This window comes from Cricetulus griseus, chromosome 9, assembly GCF_003668045.3.
Source record: "Cricetulus griseus strain 17A/GY chromosome 9, alternate assembly CriGri-PICRH-1.0, whole genome shotgun sequence".
NCBI lineage: Eukaryota > Metazoa > Chordata > Mammalia > Rodentia > Cricetidae > Cricetulus > Cricetulus griseus.
This window is the reverse complement of record NC_048602.1, coordinates 20,544,379-20,564,738: the sequence shown is the minus strand read 5'-3', so window position 1 is coordinate 20,564,738 and position 20,360 is coordinate 20,544,379. Positions and strand designations below refer to the sequence as shown.

At 37.3% G+C, this 20,360-nt stretch overlaps 1 protein-coding gene across 1 annotated transcript; it reads right to left on the bottom strand.

Annotated features, from left to right (window-relative positions):
* Nucleotides 1-676: 676 nt before the first annotated feature.
* Nucleotides 677-19,769, bottom strand: LOC100769073 (vomeronasal type-2 receptor 116). The gene is given in 8 exon segments (XM_027433900.1): nt 677-1,356; nt 1,359-1,580; nt 9,014-9,137; nt 14,207-14,433; nt 15,795-16,593; nt 16,882-17,176; nt 18,926-18,935; nt 19,646-19,769. Coding segments are annotated over 8 exon segments (2,481 nt in total).
* Between the last annotated feature and the right edge of the window lie 591 nt (nt 19,770-20,360).

The following is a 20,360-nucleotide window of genomic DNA, read 5'->3' as shown; positions in this document are numbered from 1 at the left end:
TATCTTTGAGACAAAGAAGCAACCTAAGGTATTTTTCCAACTCCAGATCTGATAGAAGGCCAATACTGAAAACATAAGAAGACATCAAGAGTCTATGTATGAGCAAATAGTAATTTAATTTTAAAATGGTATGCAGATCTAGACCTACAATTCACTAATGAGGAAAATCAAATTGCCCAGAAATTGTTTTAAAAAATATTCTTTTGCCTTGTTTTACTATATATTGTTTTGCCATGTGTAAGATTGTCACCTAGAGTATGGTTTTTTAAGGCGTGATGGAGGCATAGTGGATCTGGGAAAGAAGGCAGGCAGTGGGGAGGGAATTATGAAAACACCACACATTGCTTAGTCTCGGTAATTGAGGTCTATCAGAGTAACACATTCACTCAGACATCAAAAGAAGAACATAATTTATTACAAATCATACTGAATATGAGAAGAGGGGATGACTTCTAGTAGGAATTAATGACAAATATTGAGGTCTTGAAAAATAAGTGGTTGTGTGGAAGATTATAGGAGACAAAATCCAGAAAAGTGGTATATATGATAATTCTAGGGATCATCATTAGAAGGAACAGTGAGAGACACTAGGTAATGCATATATCTTGCATTGCATCATAATAGGTGTGTCTGTACCAACCCTACAGGTGTCAGTTTCAGGTTAGAAATTGTTGGGTCACAAAGATGTTTTCTCCTTTAACTTTTGAAGAGAATTTCTCTCTGGTCTTAACAAAATTATGTAGCACTTGGGGACAAAGATGCATCCCAGCAATCCTGCACTGGAGGCCAAGATAGACAAGACCTCCACAGCCACCATGACCTTGCCCTTGGTGCTATGGTAGACAGGGAGGAAAGTGATCCAGACACTGCAGAACAACAGCATGCTGAATGTCAGAAACTTGGCTTCATTGAATGTGTCAGGAAGATTCCTTGCCAAGAAAGCCAAAAGGAATGTTCCAAAGGCAAGGATGCCATGGTATCCCAAGACACAGTAGAATGCTGTGACTGATCCCTTGTCACACACGATGATGATTTGGCCATGTTCAGTGTGTGCATCAGTGTCAATAGATGGAGGAGAAAATCCAAGCCAGATTAAAAAGAGGAAAATTTGGAAGAGGGTACAAATGACAACGATATAATTGGCTGCCCCTGAAATGAGGAAGTACCTCATTCTTTTTCCAGGGGCTGTGACTTTGAAAGCCATAAGCACAGTAACTGTTTTGGCCAAAACAGTGGAAACGGCCACCGTGAATACCAGTCCAAAAGTGATTTGCTGCAGGATGCATGTAGCTACATTGGGATGGCCTATAAAGAGCATGGGACACAGGAAACAAAAGATGAGTGAGATAAGCAGGTGTAGATGAGATTACGGTTATTGGCCTTCACAATGAGAGTATCACGGTGTTTCACAAAGACCCCAAGTATCACAGACGTAAAAGTGGAGAAGCACAAGGCCATTAAGGCTAGAGTCATCCCCAAGGGCTCATCATAGTTCAGAAATACCACAACTTTGTGAAAACACTGGCTGTGATCTGCATTGGCATACATGTCTTCTGGACACATCACACACTGATATACATCTGGGGAAGAAAGGAAGCAATGAGTAGTGCATTTTCATCATTTTTACTAAAAGGATATTTCAATGGTGTTGCAAAGGCATTGCAATGATTGTTTTTTTATGAGAATGCTGTTGAAATATTTGCTGCAAAGCAATGCTTGCCTTTTACAATGCTCATTATTTTTATGTGTAATGAAACCCAACAATCATTTTAGTCTCTCACTAAATGTTTCTTTTTTATTATTTTTTAGTTCTAGTTAGGGAACAAGCTTATTTCAAGTCCCTTCTCCCTCTCCCCCCCTCACCCCGATCCCTCCTCCCCCCCCGCAGCCCACCCCCCCACACCATCCACCCACCACTCCCCAGGCAGGGTAGGGCCCTCAACGGGGGCTCTGCAAAGTCCACCAAGTCTTCCTATGCTGGTCCTGGGCCCTTCCCCATGTGTCCAGGGCCAGAGTGTAACCCTTCATGTGGGATGGGCTCTCAAAGTCCCTTCTTGCACCAGGAAAAAATACTAATCCACCACCAGAGGCTCCCTGGAGTGCAAAGGCCTCCTTATTGACATCCATGTTCAGGGGTCTGGATCAGTCTTGTACGGGCCTCCTGGACAGCATCTGGTGTCGATGTGCTCTCCCTTGTTCAGGTCAACTGTTCCTGTGGGTTTCTCCAACCTGGTACAGACCCCTTGTTCTTCATTCCTCCCTCTCTTCAACTAAATTCCCGATTTCGGCTCATTGTATATCTGTGGATGTCTGTCTCTGCTTCCATCAGCCACTGGATGAGGGCTCTAGGATGGCATAAAGAGAAGTCATCAATCTCATTTTAGGGGGAGGGTTTCTAGGTTATCCTCTCCACCGTTGCCTGGATTGTCAGATTGTGTCATCCTTGTAGGTCTCTGGAGATCTCCCTGGTTCCAGATCTCTTCTCGGGCCTATAGTGGCTCCCTCTGATATCATATCTCTCATCCTGCTCTCTTTCCTCTATTCTTCCCCCAACTCAATGTTTCTGCCCCTCCATTTCCTCTCCTCTTCTCCTCTTCTCTTGCTCTTATTGTAGCAGCTCCCTCTCCCCCACCCTCATGCCCCCAATTAGTTTGGGAGTTCATGCCACTTCCATTCCTGGGGACCATTTATCCCTTAGAGTCCTTCATGTTTCCTAGTTTCTTTGGTGAAGAGCATTATAGACTGGTAATCTTTTGCTCTATGTCTAAAATTTATATATCAGTGAGTACATACCATGTTTGTCTTTTTGTGACTGGGTTACCTCACTCAGGATGGTTTCCTCTAGTTCCATCCATTTGCCTGCGAATTTCAAGATTCCGTTGCTTTTTTCTGCTGAGTAGTACTCCATTGTATAAATGTGCCACATTTTCTCAATCCATTCTTCAGTAGAGGGGCATCTAGGTTGCTTCCAGGTTCTGGCTATTACAAACAATGGTGCTATGAACATGGTTGAACATATGTCCTTGTTGTAAGTGCATGCCCTATTTGGGTATATACCCAAGAGAGGAATGGCTGGATCTTGAGGTAGACTAATTCCCATTTTTCTGAGCAACCGCCATACAGATTTCCAGAGTGGTCTTACAAGTTCTCACTCCCACCAGCAATGGAGGAGTGTTCCTTTTTCTCCACATCCTCTCCAGCATAGGTTGTCATTGGTATTTTTTATTTTAGCCATTCTGACAGGCGTGAGATGGTATCTCAGAGTTGTTTTGAGTTGCATTTCCTGATGGCCAATGATTTTGAGCACTTTGTTAAGTGTCTTTCAGCCATTTCAGATTCCTCTGTTGAGAATTCCCTATTTAGTTCTGCACCCCACTTTTTAATTTCATTGTTTGGTGTTTTGGTGGCTAGCTTCTTGAGCTCCTTATATATTTTGGAAATCAGTCCTCTGTCAGATGTGGGATCGGTGAAGATCTTTTCCCATTCTGTGGGTGGTCGTTTTATCCTACTGACTGTTTCCTTTGCCTTGCAGAAGCTTCTCAGTTTCAGGAGGTCCCATTTATTAATTGCAGACCTCAGTGTCTGTGCTACTGGCGTAATGTTCAGGAAGTGGTCTCCTGTGCCAATTTGTTCAAGGGTAATTCCCACTTTCTCTTCTAAAAGATTCAGTGTGTCTGGATTTATGCTGAGATCTTTGATCCATTTGCACTTAAGTTTTGTGCATGGTGACAGGTATGGATCTATCTGCAATTTTCTGCATGTCCGAATCCAATTGTACCAGCACCATTTGTTGAAGATGCTATCTTTTTTCCATTGTATAGATTTAGCACCTTTGTCAAAAATAAGGTATCCATAGGTGCGTGGGTCGATATCAGGGTTTTCAATTCGATTCCATTGGTCTATCAGTCTATTTTTGTGCCAATACCAAGCTGTTTTCAGAACTATGGCTCTATAGTAGAGCTTGAAGTCGGGGATGGTGATGCCTCCAGAAGATCCTTTATTGTAAAGAGTTGTTTTGGCTATCCTGGGCTTTTTATTTTTCCATATAAAGTTGAGTATTGTTCTTTCAATGTCTGTGAAAAACTGTGTTGGGATTTTGATGGGGATTGCATTGAATCTGTAGATTGCTTTTGGCAGGATTGCCATTTTTACTATGTTAATTCTACCTATCCAAGAGCATGGGAGATCTTTCCATTTTCTGGTATCTTCTTTAATTTCTTTCTTTAAAGTCTCAAAGTTCTTATTGTACAGATCTTTTACTTTTTTTGGTTAGTGTTACCCCAAGATATTTTATGTTGCTTGTGGATATTGTGAAAGGTGATGTTTCCCTAATTTCTTTCTCATTGGATTTATCATCTGTATATAGTAGGGCTACTGATTTTTTTGAGTTAATTTTGTATCCTGCTACCTTGCTGAAGGTGTTTATCAGCCATAGGAGTTCCCTGGTAGAGTTTTTCGGGTCACTAATGTAGACTATCATGTCGTCTGCAAATAGTGAAAGTTTTACTTCATCCTTTCCAATTTGTATCCCTTTGATCCCCTTTTCTTGTCTTATTGCTATAGCCAGAACTTCAAGTACAATATTGAAGAGATATGGAGAGAGTGGACAGCCTTGTCTTGTTCCTGATTTTAGAGGAAACGCTTTGAGTTTCTCTCCATTTACTTTGATGTTGGCTATTGGTTTGGTGTATATTGCGTTTATCATGTTTAGATATGTTCCTGTTATTCCTGTTCTCTCCAAGATCTTTATCATGAAGGGATGTTGGATTTTGTCAAAGGCTTTTTCAGCATCTAGTGAGATAATCATGTGTTTTTTCTTTTTGAGTTTGTTTATATGGAGGATTACATTGATGGATTTTCGTATGTTGAACCATCCTTGCATCCCTGGGATAAAGCCTACTTGATCAGGGTGGATGATTTTTCTGATATGTTCTTGGATTCGGTTGGCCAATATTTTATTGAATATTTTAGCATCGATGTTCATGAGGGATATTGGTCTGTAGTTCTCTTTCTTAGTCATATCTTTGTGTGGCTTGGGTATCAAAGTGATTGTAGCCTCGTAAAAAGAGTTTGGCAATATCCCATCTGCTTCTATTGTGTGGAACAGTTTGAGGAGTACTGGAATTAGCTCTTTTTGAATTTCTGGTAGAATTCTGCAGTGAAGCCATCTGTCCCTGGGCTTTTTTTGGTTGGGAGGCTTTTGATTACTGCTTCTATCTCATTAGGGGTTATAGCTCGATTTAAACTGTTTATCTGATCTTGATTTAATTTTGGTAAGTGATATTTATCCAGAAAGTTGTCCATTTCCTTTAGATTTTCCAATTTTGTGGAATACAGGTTTTCAAAGTATGACCTAAAGATTCTCTGGATTTCCTCAGTGTCCGTTGTTATATCTCCCTTTTCATTTCTGATTTTGTTAATTAGCATGCTCTCTCTCTGCCTTTTGGTTAGTTTGGCTAGAGGTTTGTCTATCTTGTTGATCTTCTCAAAGAACCAACTCTTTGTTTCATTGATTCTTTGTACTGTTTTCCTAGTTTCTACTTTGTTGATTTGGCTCTCAGGTTGATTATTTCCTGGCATCTACTCCTCCTTGGTGTGTTTGCTTCCTCTTGCTCTAAAGCTTTCAGTTGTTCTGTCAATTCTCTAATGTGACTTTCCTCCAGTTTCTTCATGTGAGCACTTAGTGCTATGAACTTCCCTCTTAGCACTGCTTTCAGGGTGTCCCATAAGTTCGGGTATGTTGTGTCTACATTCTCATTAAATTCTAGGAAGTCTTTAATTTCTTTTTTAATTTCTTCCTCAACCCAGGAATGGTGCAATTGGGAGTTATTCATTTTCCACACAAATGTAGGTTTTCTGCAATTCGTATTGCTGTTGAATTCTAGCTTTAATGCATGGTGGTCTGATAAGATACAGGGGGTTATTTCAATACTTTTGTACCTGTGGAGGTTAGCATTGCTGCCAACTATGTGGTCAGTTTTTGAGAAGGTTCCATGTGGCGCTGAGAAGAAGGTATATTCTTTTGTGTTTGGATGGAATGTTCTATAGATATCTGTTAAACACTGTTGTGTCATAACTTCTTTCAGATCCTTTGTTTCTTTGTTAAGTTTCTATCTAGTAGTTCTGTCCAATGGTGTAAGGGGGGTGTTAAGTCTCCTACTATAAGTGTGTGTGGTTTTATGTGTGGTTTGAGCTTTAGTAATGTTTCTTTTACAAAAGTGGGTACTTTCGTATTAGGGGCATAGATGTTCAGGATTGAGACTTCATCTTGATGGACTTTTCCTGTGATGAGTATGAAATGCCCTTCTTTATCTCTTTTGATTGCTTTCAGTTTAAAGTCTAATTTGTTAGATATTAGGATTGCTACCCCAGCTTGCTTCTTGAGCCCATTTGATTGGAAAAATTTTTCCCATCCTTTTACTCTGAGGTATCTCCTGTCTTTGAAGTTGAGGTGTGTTTCTTGTAAACAGCAGAAGGATGGATTCTGTCTTCCTATCCATTCTGTTAGCCTGTATCTTTTTATGGGTAAGTTAAGACCACTGACATTTAGGGATATTAATGTCCATTGTTCATTGGTTCTTCTTTGTTTTGGATTTATTGTTGGTGGTATCATTGCGTGTGGATTTTGCCCTCCTGTTTCTGTTTGTGTTTGGTGAAATTAGATTAACTACTGCCAGTGTTTTTGTGAGTGTAGTTATGTTCGTTGAGTTGAAATTTTCCTTCCAGAGCCTTCTGTAGTGCTGGATTTGTTGATATGTATTGTTTAAATCTGTTTTTGTCGTGGAATATCTTGTTTTCTCCATCTATAGTGATTGAAAGTTTTGCTGGGTACAGTAGTCTGGGTTGACATCCATGCTCCCTTAGTGCTTGTAGGGTATCTATCCAAGACCTTCTGGCTTTCAGAGTTTCCATTGAGAAGTCGGGTGTGATTCTGATTGGTTTGCCTTTATATGTTACTTGGCCTTTTTCCTTTGCTGCTCTTAATATTTTCTCTTTATTCTGTAGATTTGGTGTTTTGATTATTATGTGTCAGGGCGACTTCTTTTTGTGGTCCAGTCTGTTTGGTGTCCTGTAAGCTTCTTGTACTTTCATAGGCATATCCTTCTGTAGGTTGGGGAAGTTTTCTTCTATGATTTTGTTGAATATGTTTTCTGTACCTTTGAGCAGTGTTTCTTCACCTTCTTCTACACCTATTATTCTTAGGTTTGGCCTTTTTACGGTGCCCCATATTTCCTGGATATTTTGTGTTAGGGATTTGTTGGACTTGAGGTTCTCTTTGGTTGATGAATGTATATCCTCTAGCGAGTCTTCAGTAGCTGAGATTCTCTCTTCCATCTCTTGAATCCTGTTGGATATAGTTACATCTTTAGTTCCTGATCATTTATCCAACCTTTCCATTTCCAACATGGTCTCATTCTGTGTTTTCTTTATTGTGTGTATTTCAGCTTTCACGCTTTGAATTATTTCAAGAGCTTCCTTCACTTGCTTGGATGTTTTTTCTTGGCTTTCTTTAGATTCTTTAAGAGATTTATTTATTTCTTGAATTTTTTGGTTTGTCTTTTCCTCCAATTCATTTAATTTTTTGTTTGCTTTCTCTTCTATTTCTTTAAGGGATTTTCTTGTTTCCTCTTTAAAGGTCTCTATCAACTTGCTGAGATAATTTTTGAGGTCCATCTCATCTTCATGCTCTGTGTTGGGCTTTTCAGCTCTTGCTGGAGTGGAGTCCCTAGATTCTGGTGGTGTCATATTGGTCTTTCTGTTGTTGAGTGAAATCTTATTCTGTCTTCTCCCCATATCTTCTTTTAGTGGGTACAGGTGGGTTCTCTCTATCTCCTCTTGTGGCCCAGTGGTGTGTGGGGGCTAGGAATTCAATGTCCACAACTCTAGATGATCTCGACGCTGGTAGTCTCCTCACTAGTTCCTAGTTCCTCGGTCGTTCGGTGGAATGGAAGAGGGGGGTGCTAGCAGATTTGGGGCACAGGGAGCTCCTCCCTGCCTGGGAGAACCCCATATTAGGATAAAATGTTTAATTTAGTTGTCACTTTAATTGGGACAGACCCAGTTTTTGTTTTGTTTTGTTTTTGTTTTTTTGCTAGCTGGACTTGAATACACTAATAGCTGTTCTTGATAGTCAGGCTCAGGAGGAGGAGGTAGCCAAATAACGGAATAGACCTTTGTGTTTAACTTTAACCATCTAATGGTTACTTGGGCAGTGGTGGCACATGCAGTAAATCCTAGCATTTGGGAGGTAGAAGCAGACAGATCTTGGTAAATTCAAGTCATCCTGGTCTACAGAGATAGTCCCAAGACAGCCAGGTCTACATAAAGAATTTCTGGATTGAAATATAAAAAAAGTAACTATATTAAGGTTTCTATTGCTGTAAAGAGAAGCCATCACCATGGCAACTTTTCTGAAGAAAAACACTTAATTGAAGACTGTCCATTTTATTTTGGCTCTGTCCATTATATTCATCTTCGGACATGGTGGTATTCAAGTAGGCCTGTTGCTGTAGAAGATGCTTAGAATTATATATACATCTTAGATCCACAGGCAACAGGAAGTAAAATGACCCACTGGGTGTAGCTAGAGCATACCCAGACCTAAAATTCTTCCTGCAAGTGATATACTTCCTCTTACAAAACCATGCCTTCTCCAACATGGCCACACCTACTAGTAAGAATTCAGCATGATCTTAATAGGGAAATTTCTTTTCTTTTTTTGAGACAGGGTTTCTCTTTGGCTTTGGAGGCTGTCCTGGAATAGCTCTTGTCGACCAGGCTGGTCTTGAACTCACAGAGATCTGCCTGCCTCAAAGGATGTTTGCCAGCATACCTCATACAGCATTATGCATATATGTAAAGGGACATGGTTAATGATCACATCCCAGTAATAACTAACTTAGGATAGTGATATATTTATAAGTACTATGAACTTTTAGGCTCTCTGATCTTCCCCATGTGGGCTGGAGAAGATGATCAAAGTGAAAGATTTTTCTCATCAGGAAACACTCACTTGTCTCATTAGAAACTTCATTTTCTGGGCATTGGCTGCAATCAAAACAGCAGGGTGCCATTCCCTGCTGCTGTGGTTTTCTGAATCCAGGACCACAATCAGCACTGCACACGGAGAGCGGCATCTGAGGGAAATTAAACACATGCTGATTTTGTGAACTGTAACTACTCCTTCCATAACTGTATTGTACTAGGTCATTGAAACATCAATAAGCTTCTTTTATATACCAATGAGTGAGCATATTTCACTTAGTATATTATTTAATGCCATATATGAATGTGTGTAAACAGATTAATGTGAAGTTATGAGCTTCAAAATACTAGTAATTAAAAAGAATAATGGGCTGTTTGCTGTGGGGAGACACTATGGAGTTTGTAAACTGAGTTTTCTAATCATGTTCATCAACTTGACACAAAGCACATTAAAAAGTTAGAATGATCCTTAAGTAAAAATATCTCTTCATTATAGTAGCCTGTCATCATATCTGTAAAATTTTTATTAATTGGTACTTGCAATAGGAGTGTCCTACCCATTGTGGCCAAGGCTGTATTTCAGAAATCAAGCAGAGCAACCCAGTAAGCAGTGTTCCTTCAGTGTCTGTGCTTTTGGTGCAGTATCCAGATACCTGTCTTATCTCCTGTTGACTGTAACCCATGAGTCAAGTTGACCATTTCTCTTCATTGCATTAATGGTTTAATTACAGCAATTGCATTAATGTTTAATTATAGCAATAGCTTAGTGAGGACTAATGGACATCCAAGGTGGAGTAAATGACTCGTCAAATCTCAGAAAGAACAAATGAAATGCAACAAAATAACACTGCAAATCATGACAAAGTCAAAGTAAACAACAGCTAAATAAGCAGAACTTGTGCATTTGTGGTGATAAAGTGCTAAGTTGGTTTGTATTGAGCTGGAAGTTGGAGTGTGTGCTGAGATGAAAATGCTTTAGAAAGGCTGCAAATACTGGGGGATCTAAAAAAATTTAGATTGATAATGTTGATTAATAGATTTCTTCAAGGTTAAAATAAGAAAATATTTGCATCACCAAAAACATAGTGATAGAGATCTATATGTTGCTTCAGAAAAATGCTGGTTATTGCATGCTCCCTTTCCATTCTTTGTTTAATAGTGATATCTGTGCCAAAACCATGATATGTCCTATGCCTGGGTTCTTCTGCATTCTCCACAATATGGCTATATAGATATTTTCCTTTTTGCAGGTTTCCTGAAAGAAGTTCCGCACTGTAGTGCTGGTAGACCTCAATTCCCTATATATCCTAGTCTGACTTCTTTATCACTGAGATCTGCATCTCCTACACTCTGCATGCTGAGTTTGAAAGTGTGTGCTATTTCTGGACACATTTCTTCCCTTCTTTTCTGTATCTTATATTTACCATTCCTTTCTGAAAGCTTTCTAAAATATTAAGGAATATTTTGAAAAAGAGTGGACAAAAAGTACATACTTGCTCATTTTCTGGTAATTTATTTTGAGGCCAGTTCTTGCGATGCAACTGTAGCTTACTTGGACTTGCTAGGTATGACAGACTGGTGATGAACTGACAGAAATTTACCTGACTCTGACTCCCAAGAGTGTGGATTAAAGATATGGACCACCACATATACCTGTTATCACCTACGGTTTTAAAGAAATTCTTTGGGTTCCTTTACATGTAGTACAATGTCAAGCATTGTCCTAAAATACTTTTTAATGCCATTGAACTTGAATAAATGTATTAATTTTTAAAACAAAACCCTTATTAAGATGTATTCTTAATATTTTATCAGGCTTTTGTTTGTTTTAAATTTTAACTCAGAATGGATGCTGAACTTTGTTAAGAGCCTGTTCTAATATATTTGTATTTCATGTAGATCTATTCTAGAGTCTATTTATGTGACATATTTACTTTAGTGATCTGTATGTGTTGAATGACAGTTGTACCCCGGAAGAAAGTCACCTTTGCCACAGGGATGATTCTTTCTGTTTTGTTGATGACTTATACTACTCAGTGTTTATGCAATAATTTCTACCATCAATGTCCATCATAGTGATTAGTCTGTAATTTTTTTCTTTATAATGTTACATCTCCTGAAAATTATTTTCCTCCATATTTATAGAAGGGATCACTTCAAGTTTGTAAGTGAGGTTTGTATTTGGAAGGAAAAATGACTGTTGGTTTTACAACCAATCTTGATATTAGCTTATTTTTCATTAGATTATATGATGATTAACATGGAATAGTTATTGAGAGCTATTTGCTGAGTATGTTTGATTTTTGCTATTGCGATATTTGATACCTCTCTAAAAGTTGTTTTTCTGTGTACTGTTCTACTGTTGTCTTTGAATTTCCTGACCAATAGTATTTATCTTCTTTTCATTATGTAGGAGTTCTTCAAGTTTCTTACATAGTACTGTCTGAGTGGTTATAAATTCCTCTAATTTGTGTTCATTTTGAGCATTGTTCTGTCTAGGTATTAATTGGGGTTCACTAGAGAAACAGAATTTACTCAATGATTCTGAATCTGTTGCTCTGTCTCTCATATATACATATACATACATACATACATACATACATACATATATACATGCACACATACTTGTATATACACACACCATTTATTAGTATGTATTATGTTTTGTGGTCTAGATAATCAAACATTCGATAGATATGAATGGCGATTCAAAGAAACCAGAAACACCTCAGTCCATGATGCTGAATTTTTCAACTGATCTCTAGTATACAGTGGAAATCCAAAGAAGTAGGTTCAAATGACTGTGAGGGAATGAACTTGTTTGAAATGTGAGAGCAAATCGACAAAGAGCCAATGTCCTTATGTAGGATTCCAGCAGTTGGTGTAGCCCAGAAAAGAGGTGGGTTTTCCAGTATTAACTGATTTGAATTGTAATTCCAAACTTAGGAACATGATAAAAAAAAATGCAACTTTTCCCTGATCTAAAGGCGTCAATTAATACATGAGACAAGGTTTCTCTTCATAGCTCTACCTGTCCTGGAACTTACTCTGTAGACTTACTCTGTAGAAAAGACTGGGTTAAAACTCAGAAATCTTCCTGCCTCTTCCTCTGCCTCTGCCTCTGCCTCTGCCTCTGCCTCTGCCTCTGCCTCTGTTGTTCTGGGAATGAAGGCATTGCCACCATTGTACTGCATAAATCATGTCTTGCGATATCAAAGATCTGGATCACAGGTGTATACTGCTACTTCTAATGAAGGCAAAATACTTCACAAGTGTGTCCAATGTTTTGTACTTTAGTAAATTCCAGATATAGTTAACTTGATACCTAAGTATAGGCACCATAATCTCCTTCCATTATAAAGGAAAAGTGTGTTGGTATAGTAACTGGGGTTGGCAAATATGAATCTAACAGCTTGAATTGCATCGCTGATTCACTCCCCTTTTAAGAGAGTTTAGGAAGGAATATGCTGTTATCCAGAAGGGGTTTCTATGAAATGTACTTCTCTCCTACAGCCTTCAATTTTTCTTGCTTTATAATCAAAATATTCCAGGTCAAGTTTCTTTTCTGATATTACGTGTTTTGTATTTAATTGCCTCCTGTCTCAGGTTGGCCACATGTCCCACTGTATTTTGGGATGTAATTTGATTTTTTTCCATTATTTTGTATGTTTTGTGTATGTAGTATGCTCTATCAGTTTTTTGTTACATGCATGCTTTTGTGATCTGATTTTATTCTTAAGGAGGTGATCCGTGTCCTGTTTGATTTTCAGTATCATTTTGAATTCTTTCTTTAGTATGTCATTGAACATAATATCAATAAAGCCTATGACTATATCATTTGGAGTTGTGTTGTTTTGATGTCTTCATATTTTAATTCATTGAAATGTTCATATCTAAGTTTAGAGCAATAATTGGTTTGTTTTTTACCTCATGTATTTCTTCAGTAGATATTTTTGGCATGCTGAACTGAGGCTTCAGCACCTAGGAAATTTCATTGCTTCACTTTGAATAGATATACAGCAAAGATGTTGCTACTTGAGCTCATATGTCCTTTTCCCTAAGAATAACTCTCCTCATAACTCTAAGAATAAATATTAATAGTATATTCCATATTTTCTTGGCTCCCTGAGATACCTTAAGATCATACTTGAAGACTTTCATGAAGTTAATTCTTAAAATTCAGGGCAATTTGTAATTGAGTATTTTGAATCAGATGCCTTAAAAATCACTCACACCAGAGTTCATACCTATATTATACCTAAGGCCCATAATGGAATACATAAGTTATAAATTTTAAAAGACAGTTTCTTTACAACCATTGCTTCACCCACACATATAAGCAAAACAGATGCATCCCTGTTTGTTTCAATGTACTATAAAAGAATTAATGGTGTCAAGCAATATTTCTCTAGTGATCAATTTCTTTTACAGTATAAGCTTCAAATATGGAGAGATTCCTCATCTGTCAGTAAAAATTGTTATTCATGAACAAGGATCGATTTTGATTTCTGGAACCCACTTTGTGGCACTAAGCTGTCTCAAGTGTTCAGAGACAAAAATTATTGCTCTGGCATTCATATGCTCCACACATGCCAGTGTTTCATAGAAATACATGCAGACAAAACATACAGAGCCACATAAGAAAAAAGAAACAAAAAACAAAGTTATTATTCATAGGGAATCTCAATGGGTCATGATAATGTTATGTTAACTCATGAATAGATATGTTGGCAATTTAGGACCAGTTTGCAAAAGATTTAAACCAAATTATGTAATAAAATTAATTATTTGCATATTTTAAATATGCTACTCCCTTACAATTAGCTTCATTCCTTCCTCGTCAGTGTCACAGGTTCATCAGACAAAAGGAAAATCACTGAGTAGTGTAGTAATTAGAATGATAACAGAAGAATGTTGCTCAATATACTGGAAATAATATCAAACAATGGTAATATAACATCAACCAGTTTATATTTGTATTTTTAAAAAAGAAGTATGGTCTGGTACCACAAAGAGTTATCTGCATTAATAAATGAAATCCTCAAAGAATTAATAAAGTGTCACATCTTAAAAGTGAAAAGAAAAACCTAGTATAGGAGGGTAGAATTTTTTTCCCAATGTTGCAATTCATTTTACTTCTCTAATTTACCAGGATGGACAAATGGACCCAACTGAAAGCATTATTGCTCTGTAATGAAACTGATATTTTGGTCCAATCTACCTGTCTTCTTCCTGTAGCCCACTCTATCATGTCTTCATATAAATGGAGCTGTTGACCACGTGGAAAATATGGACAAAACTTTCCTATCTTTATCTTAAATCCAAGGCCATTGGGGAAATTCCAAATCTGGAAAATGTCATACTCTGGCTGCAGTTTTTCTTTTTGGCTCATAGAAACTCTGCTCCTAATATGATCATTGAGGTGAGTTTTACTAAGAAACAAGTACATTTGAAAGATAGTTAGCATTGTACAGGTATGTGCCTTTTCTTGAAGTCAGAGTATTTATTCTAATTTCATCTTAAATACAACTTTATTGTGGTATAAATGTGAGAAATCTCAATGAAAGCAAGTAGAGTAATAAAATTACAATAATGTCCCTAGTATTTTAATTTCCTCAGAGGTAACTATCAAATACAACACAGACATACATGCAGACACAAAAGAAATATTAAATATGCACAAGTACATACACAAATAACACACAGGGAGAATTATTTCCATAAAGAGACACATAACATTAATTATGTAGCAACATATTTCATTACATGTATACATGTAAGGCAAGACATACATATGAACATACAAGTATACACACACACACACACACACACACACACACACACACACACACACACACAGCCTTATGCAGCCAAACAGACACAGAAACAAAAACTGGAAAAAGCATACACAGACCTACACAAGCACCCACAAATTCACAGGCATGTACACACAGGGACACATAACCAGACACAAACAATGGTAGGGGAGACAGTGATGAAGAAAGTTTATGCTGAAATCCAAAAACAAAGAGGTACACACATACACTGAAACATAGGTATACATATTTCCTAGCATCTCCATAAAAACAAACAAACAAAACACAGAGGTAGATACATGTAGACACAGGAACAGACAAAAAACACATGAAAGTACACACAGAAACAGACACCCATACAGAATATCACTGACAAAATACAAATTCATGCTCAGTTCTACAGATATATATGCAGATAAAGGAAGCACATATATACATCAATAGACATACATACAGAAACTAAGAAACATACAAACATACACCCATATTCATTGGAAATCATCCATTCACACATATAGAAAAGATGTGTGTACTGAACTGAATAAAAACATTATTTCCTGTGGAATTTTTCAGAGTGCCAAGTGAGTTTTCTGAACACACAGGGGGTCCAGAACCAGTTGAGCACATTTGCAAAAAAATTCCTAAAGAATGATAATCACAAATTCTCAATTAATGAACAAAAGCTCATCTTCTTTTCATGGAGAGTGTTAAGGAGGAAGGACTGATATATTTCTAGAAGGAGAACATGCATGGTGATATTGAGGTGCTCTGCAAGAAAATCACCAATTTTAATTGACAAATTGTGTCTTCAACTCAATTGCCTTTGAATTAAATATTTATACAAACCTAGATTTACTTTCTCAGAAGGAAAATTTTTCTGAAATACCTACATTTGGATGAATATTTCATAAACCACTAGATTGTGGCATCAGAGAGATCATTAATGACTACAACATTGATGACAACAAATATCATCCAATAGAAGAAACACTAACTTCAAGGAGTTAGAACGGGGTCCTTTCCCATTGTCCATTGTCTGAAGAATCATCTCCTGGAAAGCACGGGCCACAGTATATACAGAATCGTATACGTGATAAGTGCTATCACTAAAGGCCATGTCAACAGTCTCTACCATTAGCCATTCCAAAGAGGCATTGGACGAGCAGTTCTCCAGGGTCTTACACTTAGAAGCTGAGACTTCACAGTTAATGTTCATCCACTCCAGCCTTGGCAGGATTTCCTCTGAGTATTGGTGAGGGTTCAATGTCTGAACAAAATTTTTAAAACCATAAATCTCAGCATGGTGATGGTCAAAAGATAGAATCCCATAAGCATTATCAAGTCTGAGGTCTTTCTCACTTGTGGTTACATCCAAGTGTGAGGTAGTAATCCATATTTTATGTATGCCGAGTGATTCCCACATTTTTATGCTCACAAGGAGAGTACTGTCTGTATCACCATAAAGGATAGCAACATTTGTGGATGATGTCATGATTTGGTTATAATACATTTCAGCTCTTGACATGAATAGCTGCATCTTTTCTGGGATGATAATCACAAAGGCAAAGCAGATTGTGTTTTTTTCCATTTCTCTTCTCAAATATGCATGAAATTGTGTACCCTGATCATTGTCTGAGATTGCGACCCCAATCCAGTTCCAGCTGAAATGAAGTATGAGGGAGACCATGGCTGGGACTAGAGAAATGTCATTGGGAGACATCTGGTACAGATTGGGAAATTGTTCACGGTCATTCAGGATAGGATGGGAGGGTCCAAAGGTAATGTGGATTATCTACGACACATGAAGGAGGATGAGGCTGCATGCACTCCTTACGTACTCATTAAGCATACTTTTCTGCAAAGAATTCTAATACACCCTTTACCTGTTACTTCTTCCCTCACATGTGTTTCAAAAAAGAAATGAAGATGCAAAAGCTCTCTGAAACTGTAACTTCAATTTGGTTATCTACACAGATTGACCTAAGTATAATGCCATTCTCCTCACTACACTCTTCTTAGCATATGGAAATGGCATGAATGGAGATCGAATTTCTTGCAAACTCACCCCACAAAATCTCACCTGCTTATGATAATAAACATCATGGAATTTCACGATTATGGAAGATATTTTCCAGTTTGTTCCGGTTAGCATCACATCACATACATTCCCTTCACCACACGCATAATTAGCGATTCTATTCTCATCATTTTCATCAATATATTCAAAGAGACTGGATATGTATGACTCATGCAGACAACCATATAATCGGAAGTCTAATACTAAAGACTTATTGGGTAAAAACTCAGTGTTCCTGTTGACTTCATCCATGGCAAAAGCTAAGGCCAATGCAAATTTATGGTATTCAGATGGTTTTCTGTAAAAGTGATCAGTGTTTAACATGGACAGACAGCTACAGGTAATCAAGTACAGTCAATACAAGGACTATCCTCTACTGGATTGTGTAACCAACCATCCCCAAAGATGGAATCAAATGTTCTCTGTTATGAGATAGCAATGACTTAAGATGCTGGAAGATTACATAAGCTTTAAAAGTTCGTCAGAGTACATCTCTCATATAAATGGTGAGCCATTGACATCTTCCACAGCCTTCTTAATTTTGGTGTTTGAATAATTTGTTAGAAAGCAAAGAGAAGGGCACAGGCTTTGATCAAACCATAGACCTGATTATGTTTTCAATTTTAAAGTATTGAGCAAGAATTAAAAATACACCTGATATGTGAGGCATTGAGTCTATGGTATTTTCTTTCTAAGTCTGCCATAAATGCCTGATGAGTGCACAATAGTCTAAACAACACTGACTTCTTATAATATTTTATACTCAGTGAGCTATGTAGCTAACATATCCCCTCATGTCCATCCTCATCTTGTTCTGTATACTTTCTCGTTTATTGCAGGCATCAAATATTTTGTAAAGATTTGTTTTAATTATAATTCAAACATCGGAGATCTTTGTTAAAGATGCATGCCTGCATTTATTTGTGCTTACAGCCAGAGTTAATGCTCATTGATGCCATAAGTGGAAAATGGATGCCATGGTTTTTAACTATATTTTGTTGTAGACTAGACAGTCCTCAAGTGCACAAGGAATCACCTACTGCAAATCTGGAGTTCTGTGATTAATGACATTTACTGCCTGCTCAGTATTGCTCAGCTATTTTATGTTTACATGCAGCAGACATATATTCACACTTGGTTATCTGACCAACAAAATTTTCTCCTAAAACTTCTTTTTACTACCTTTCCCATTACACTAACACAGTATTATCATCACACAGTGATTTTTATGTGCTATTGTTTCATGTTTGTAAAACAGCAGTTTATAAAATGGAAATGCATGCAAAATGTTTGTGGAGATTTTAGGAAAGTAAGATGGTTAACAAGTCAGTTGCAAGAGAATAATATCAAATTATCTTCCCGTTTATATGAAGAATGATAACTCTCTTATTTCTTCCTGCTCATTTTGTATGATCTGACCCACAAACACCAAATAGATATGTTCATTCTGAATAACTCACTCAGAATTAAATAAATCTGTTTCCTACTTAGAAATTGTACCATTTTGGTGTCTTTATGCTTAAATATAGGCATTTCCCTCTACCATTTCTAATACAAATAGTTTTAGAATATTCTTTATTATCACACAGAAAAACTGTCATTGAAAATTTCATCATCACACAAGAGGCATTTCAGGTTTTCAATTCTGAACCTTAAACACCAACTCCTGTACACTGAACATTAATGAAACATCAATTACATGAAATGTAGGACTCAAGTGCTGTGTTTGAAAACAATTATCAGCAATTTAAAAGAATTAAAATGTGTATAGCAGATATAATTCAAAAAATTATTAAAGAAAAACTTAGGTGAAAAATGTAACATTACTTCAGAGAATGAACTACTTAGACAGAGACGATGCATGTTTCTTAAATAATGGTAAAGATGAGCTAGTAAGTAACCCCTTTACCCCTGTTATCAACTGTTTTCAACTATCAAATGACAGCTGTGACTCAGGCAAGTGATGAGGGTTGTAAGCCCTCACCACTATTTGTGATAGCTTCATTTTTCAAAGAATGTAAGCATACGATTCACAGTCTGTACATACCTTCTTTTATCTAAAGAAAACATGAAAAACTGTACTTTGTACTTAAAAGCCTATATAATTAAAGTATGCAGAAACAGGTCTACTTATGAGGTTCACAGTGAACAAGGCTCCTACTTTTTTTTCTAGATACAGCTTTAGAAACCAAAGTGTGATCACATACAGAGTTTCCGAGACAGTAACTGAATATTTATATGAAACTCTCTGCAGCTAGGAGTGCCACAATTATTAGTTACCCTTGCACGTTCAATGTGTAGGAAGTTCCTCAGCTCACTCTATTCTGTGGCCATTTCTTGTACCCAGTTAGAATGGCATTAAGTGATGTAGAATGGTGTTTCTTTGGACAAGACTTTACCTGCCATTGTGCAATGTAACCTGAGAAGAGCATATATAAATCTTATATATATTTCTTCACTCAGTTTCTAACCTTATAAATTTGAGCATAACTGGGGTAAAACCATAGCACTCTCCAGACAAATTAAAAGGAGTAAGAGAGCATTGAGTCCCTAAAAGGATTTGGAGTTGTTTCTTGGTGTACAGATTGGGTGAACAGGGCAGAAGATGCAAGGCAATGCTCTGATTCTAATCCTCATAACCCCTCATAAAATATTCATGATGACATTTAAGTAGGAAAATACAAAGTCACTTTCTGTGTATAGGAAAGGTATTTGATATCCTCTGTCCCTTCCAGCACTGGTGAAACTGAAAGGCAGAATGAACAACCTGTCTGCCAGTCTGTATTGTTGTCTTCATTCTGCTTTATTTTCCAATAGCACAGAGGATGAGTAAAACTGACCACTGGAAGAGAACCATTCAGAAATAAGAAGAGGAAAATCAAAGTGAACATATTTGTCTATTCTAAGACAGAACAGTGAGTATTACGATGTGCCATGCAGATCAGTACGTCAAATACACACCCACATACATCCGCCCGCTTTTATCAATGTGGCTAAAGGAGAGGTTACTTTTGAATTCATTATTCCTTTTCTATTTTGGGCAGTGGTTTCATCACCTATTGAGAAAACATTGACAATCTTTTCCCTGGGGTTCTGCATCTGATTTCCACAGTACATGTGATGAAAATTGGTCAATAATTACATATGAGGATATTTCAGCTTGTTTCATGACATCACTCAACTTTGTGGAATTAATGTCCCTGGGATGATGCCATTTTGGGAAAATTTGGTCCCAGGACTACATCATCAATCTGTTTACATTAACACCTTTAGAAATGTTGTCACTGGATTTTGTTAGATGATCCATAATGACACATCAATTATTGATTTAGGAGGACATGGATTCACAATTAATGGTTACACACTGGGATTCGTATCACAAAATTCATGCCATACAAAAGAAACTTCGTATTTAGACCCATTGAGTTCTACAAAGCATGTACAGAAGTGGCCTATGCTACTCCAGTGAGAGGTACACATAT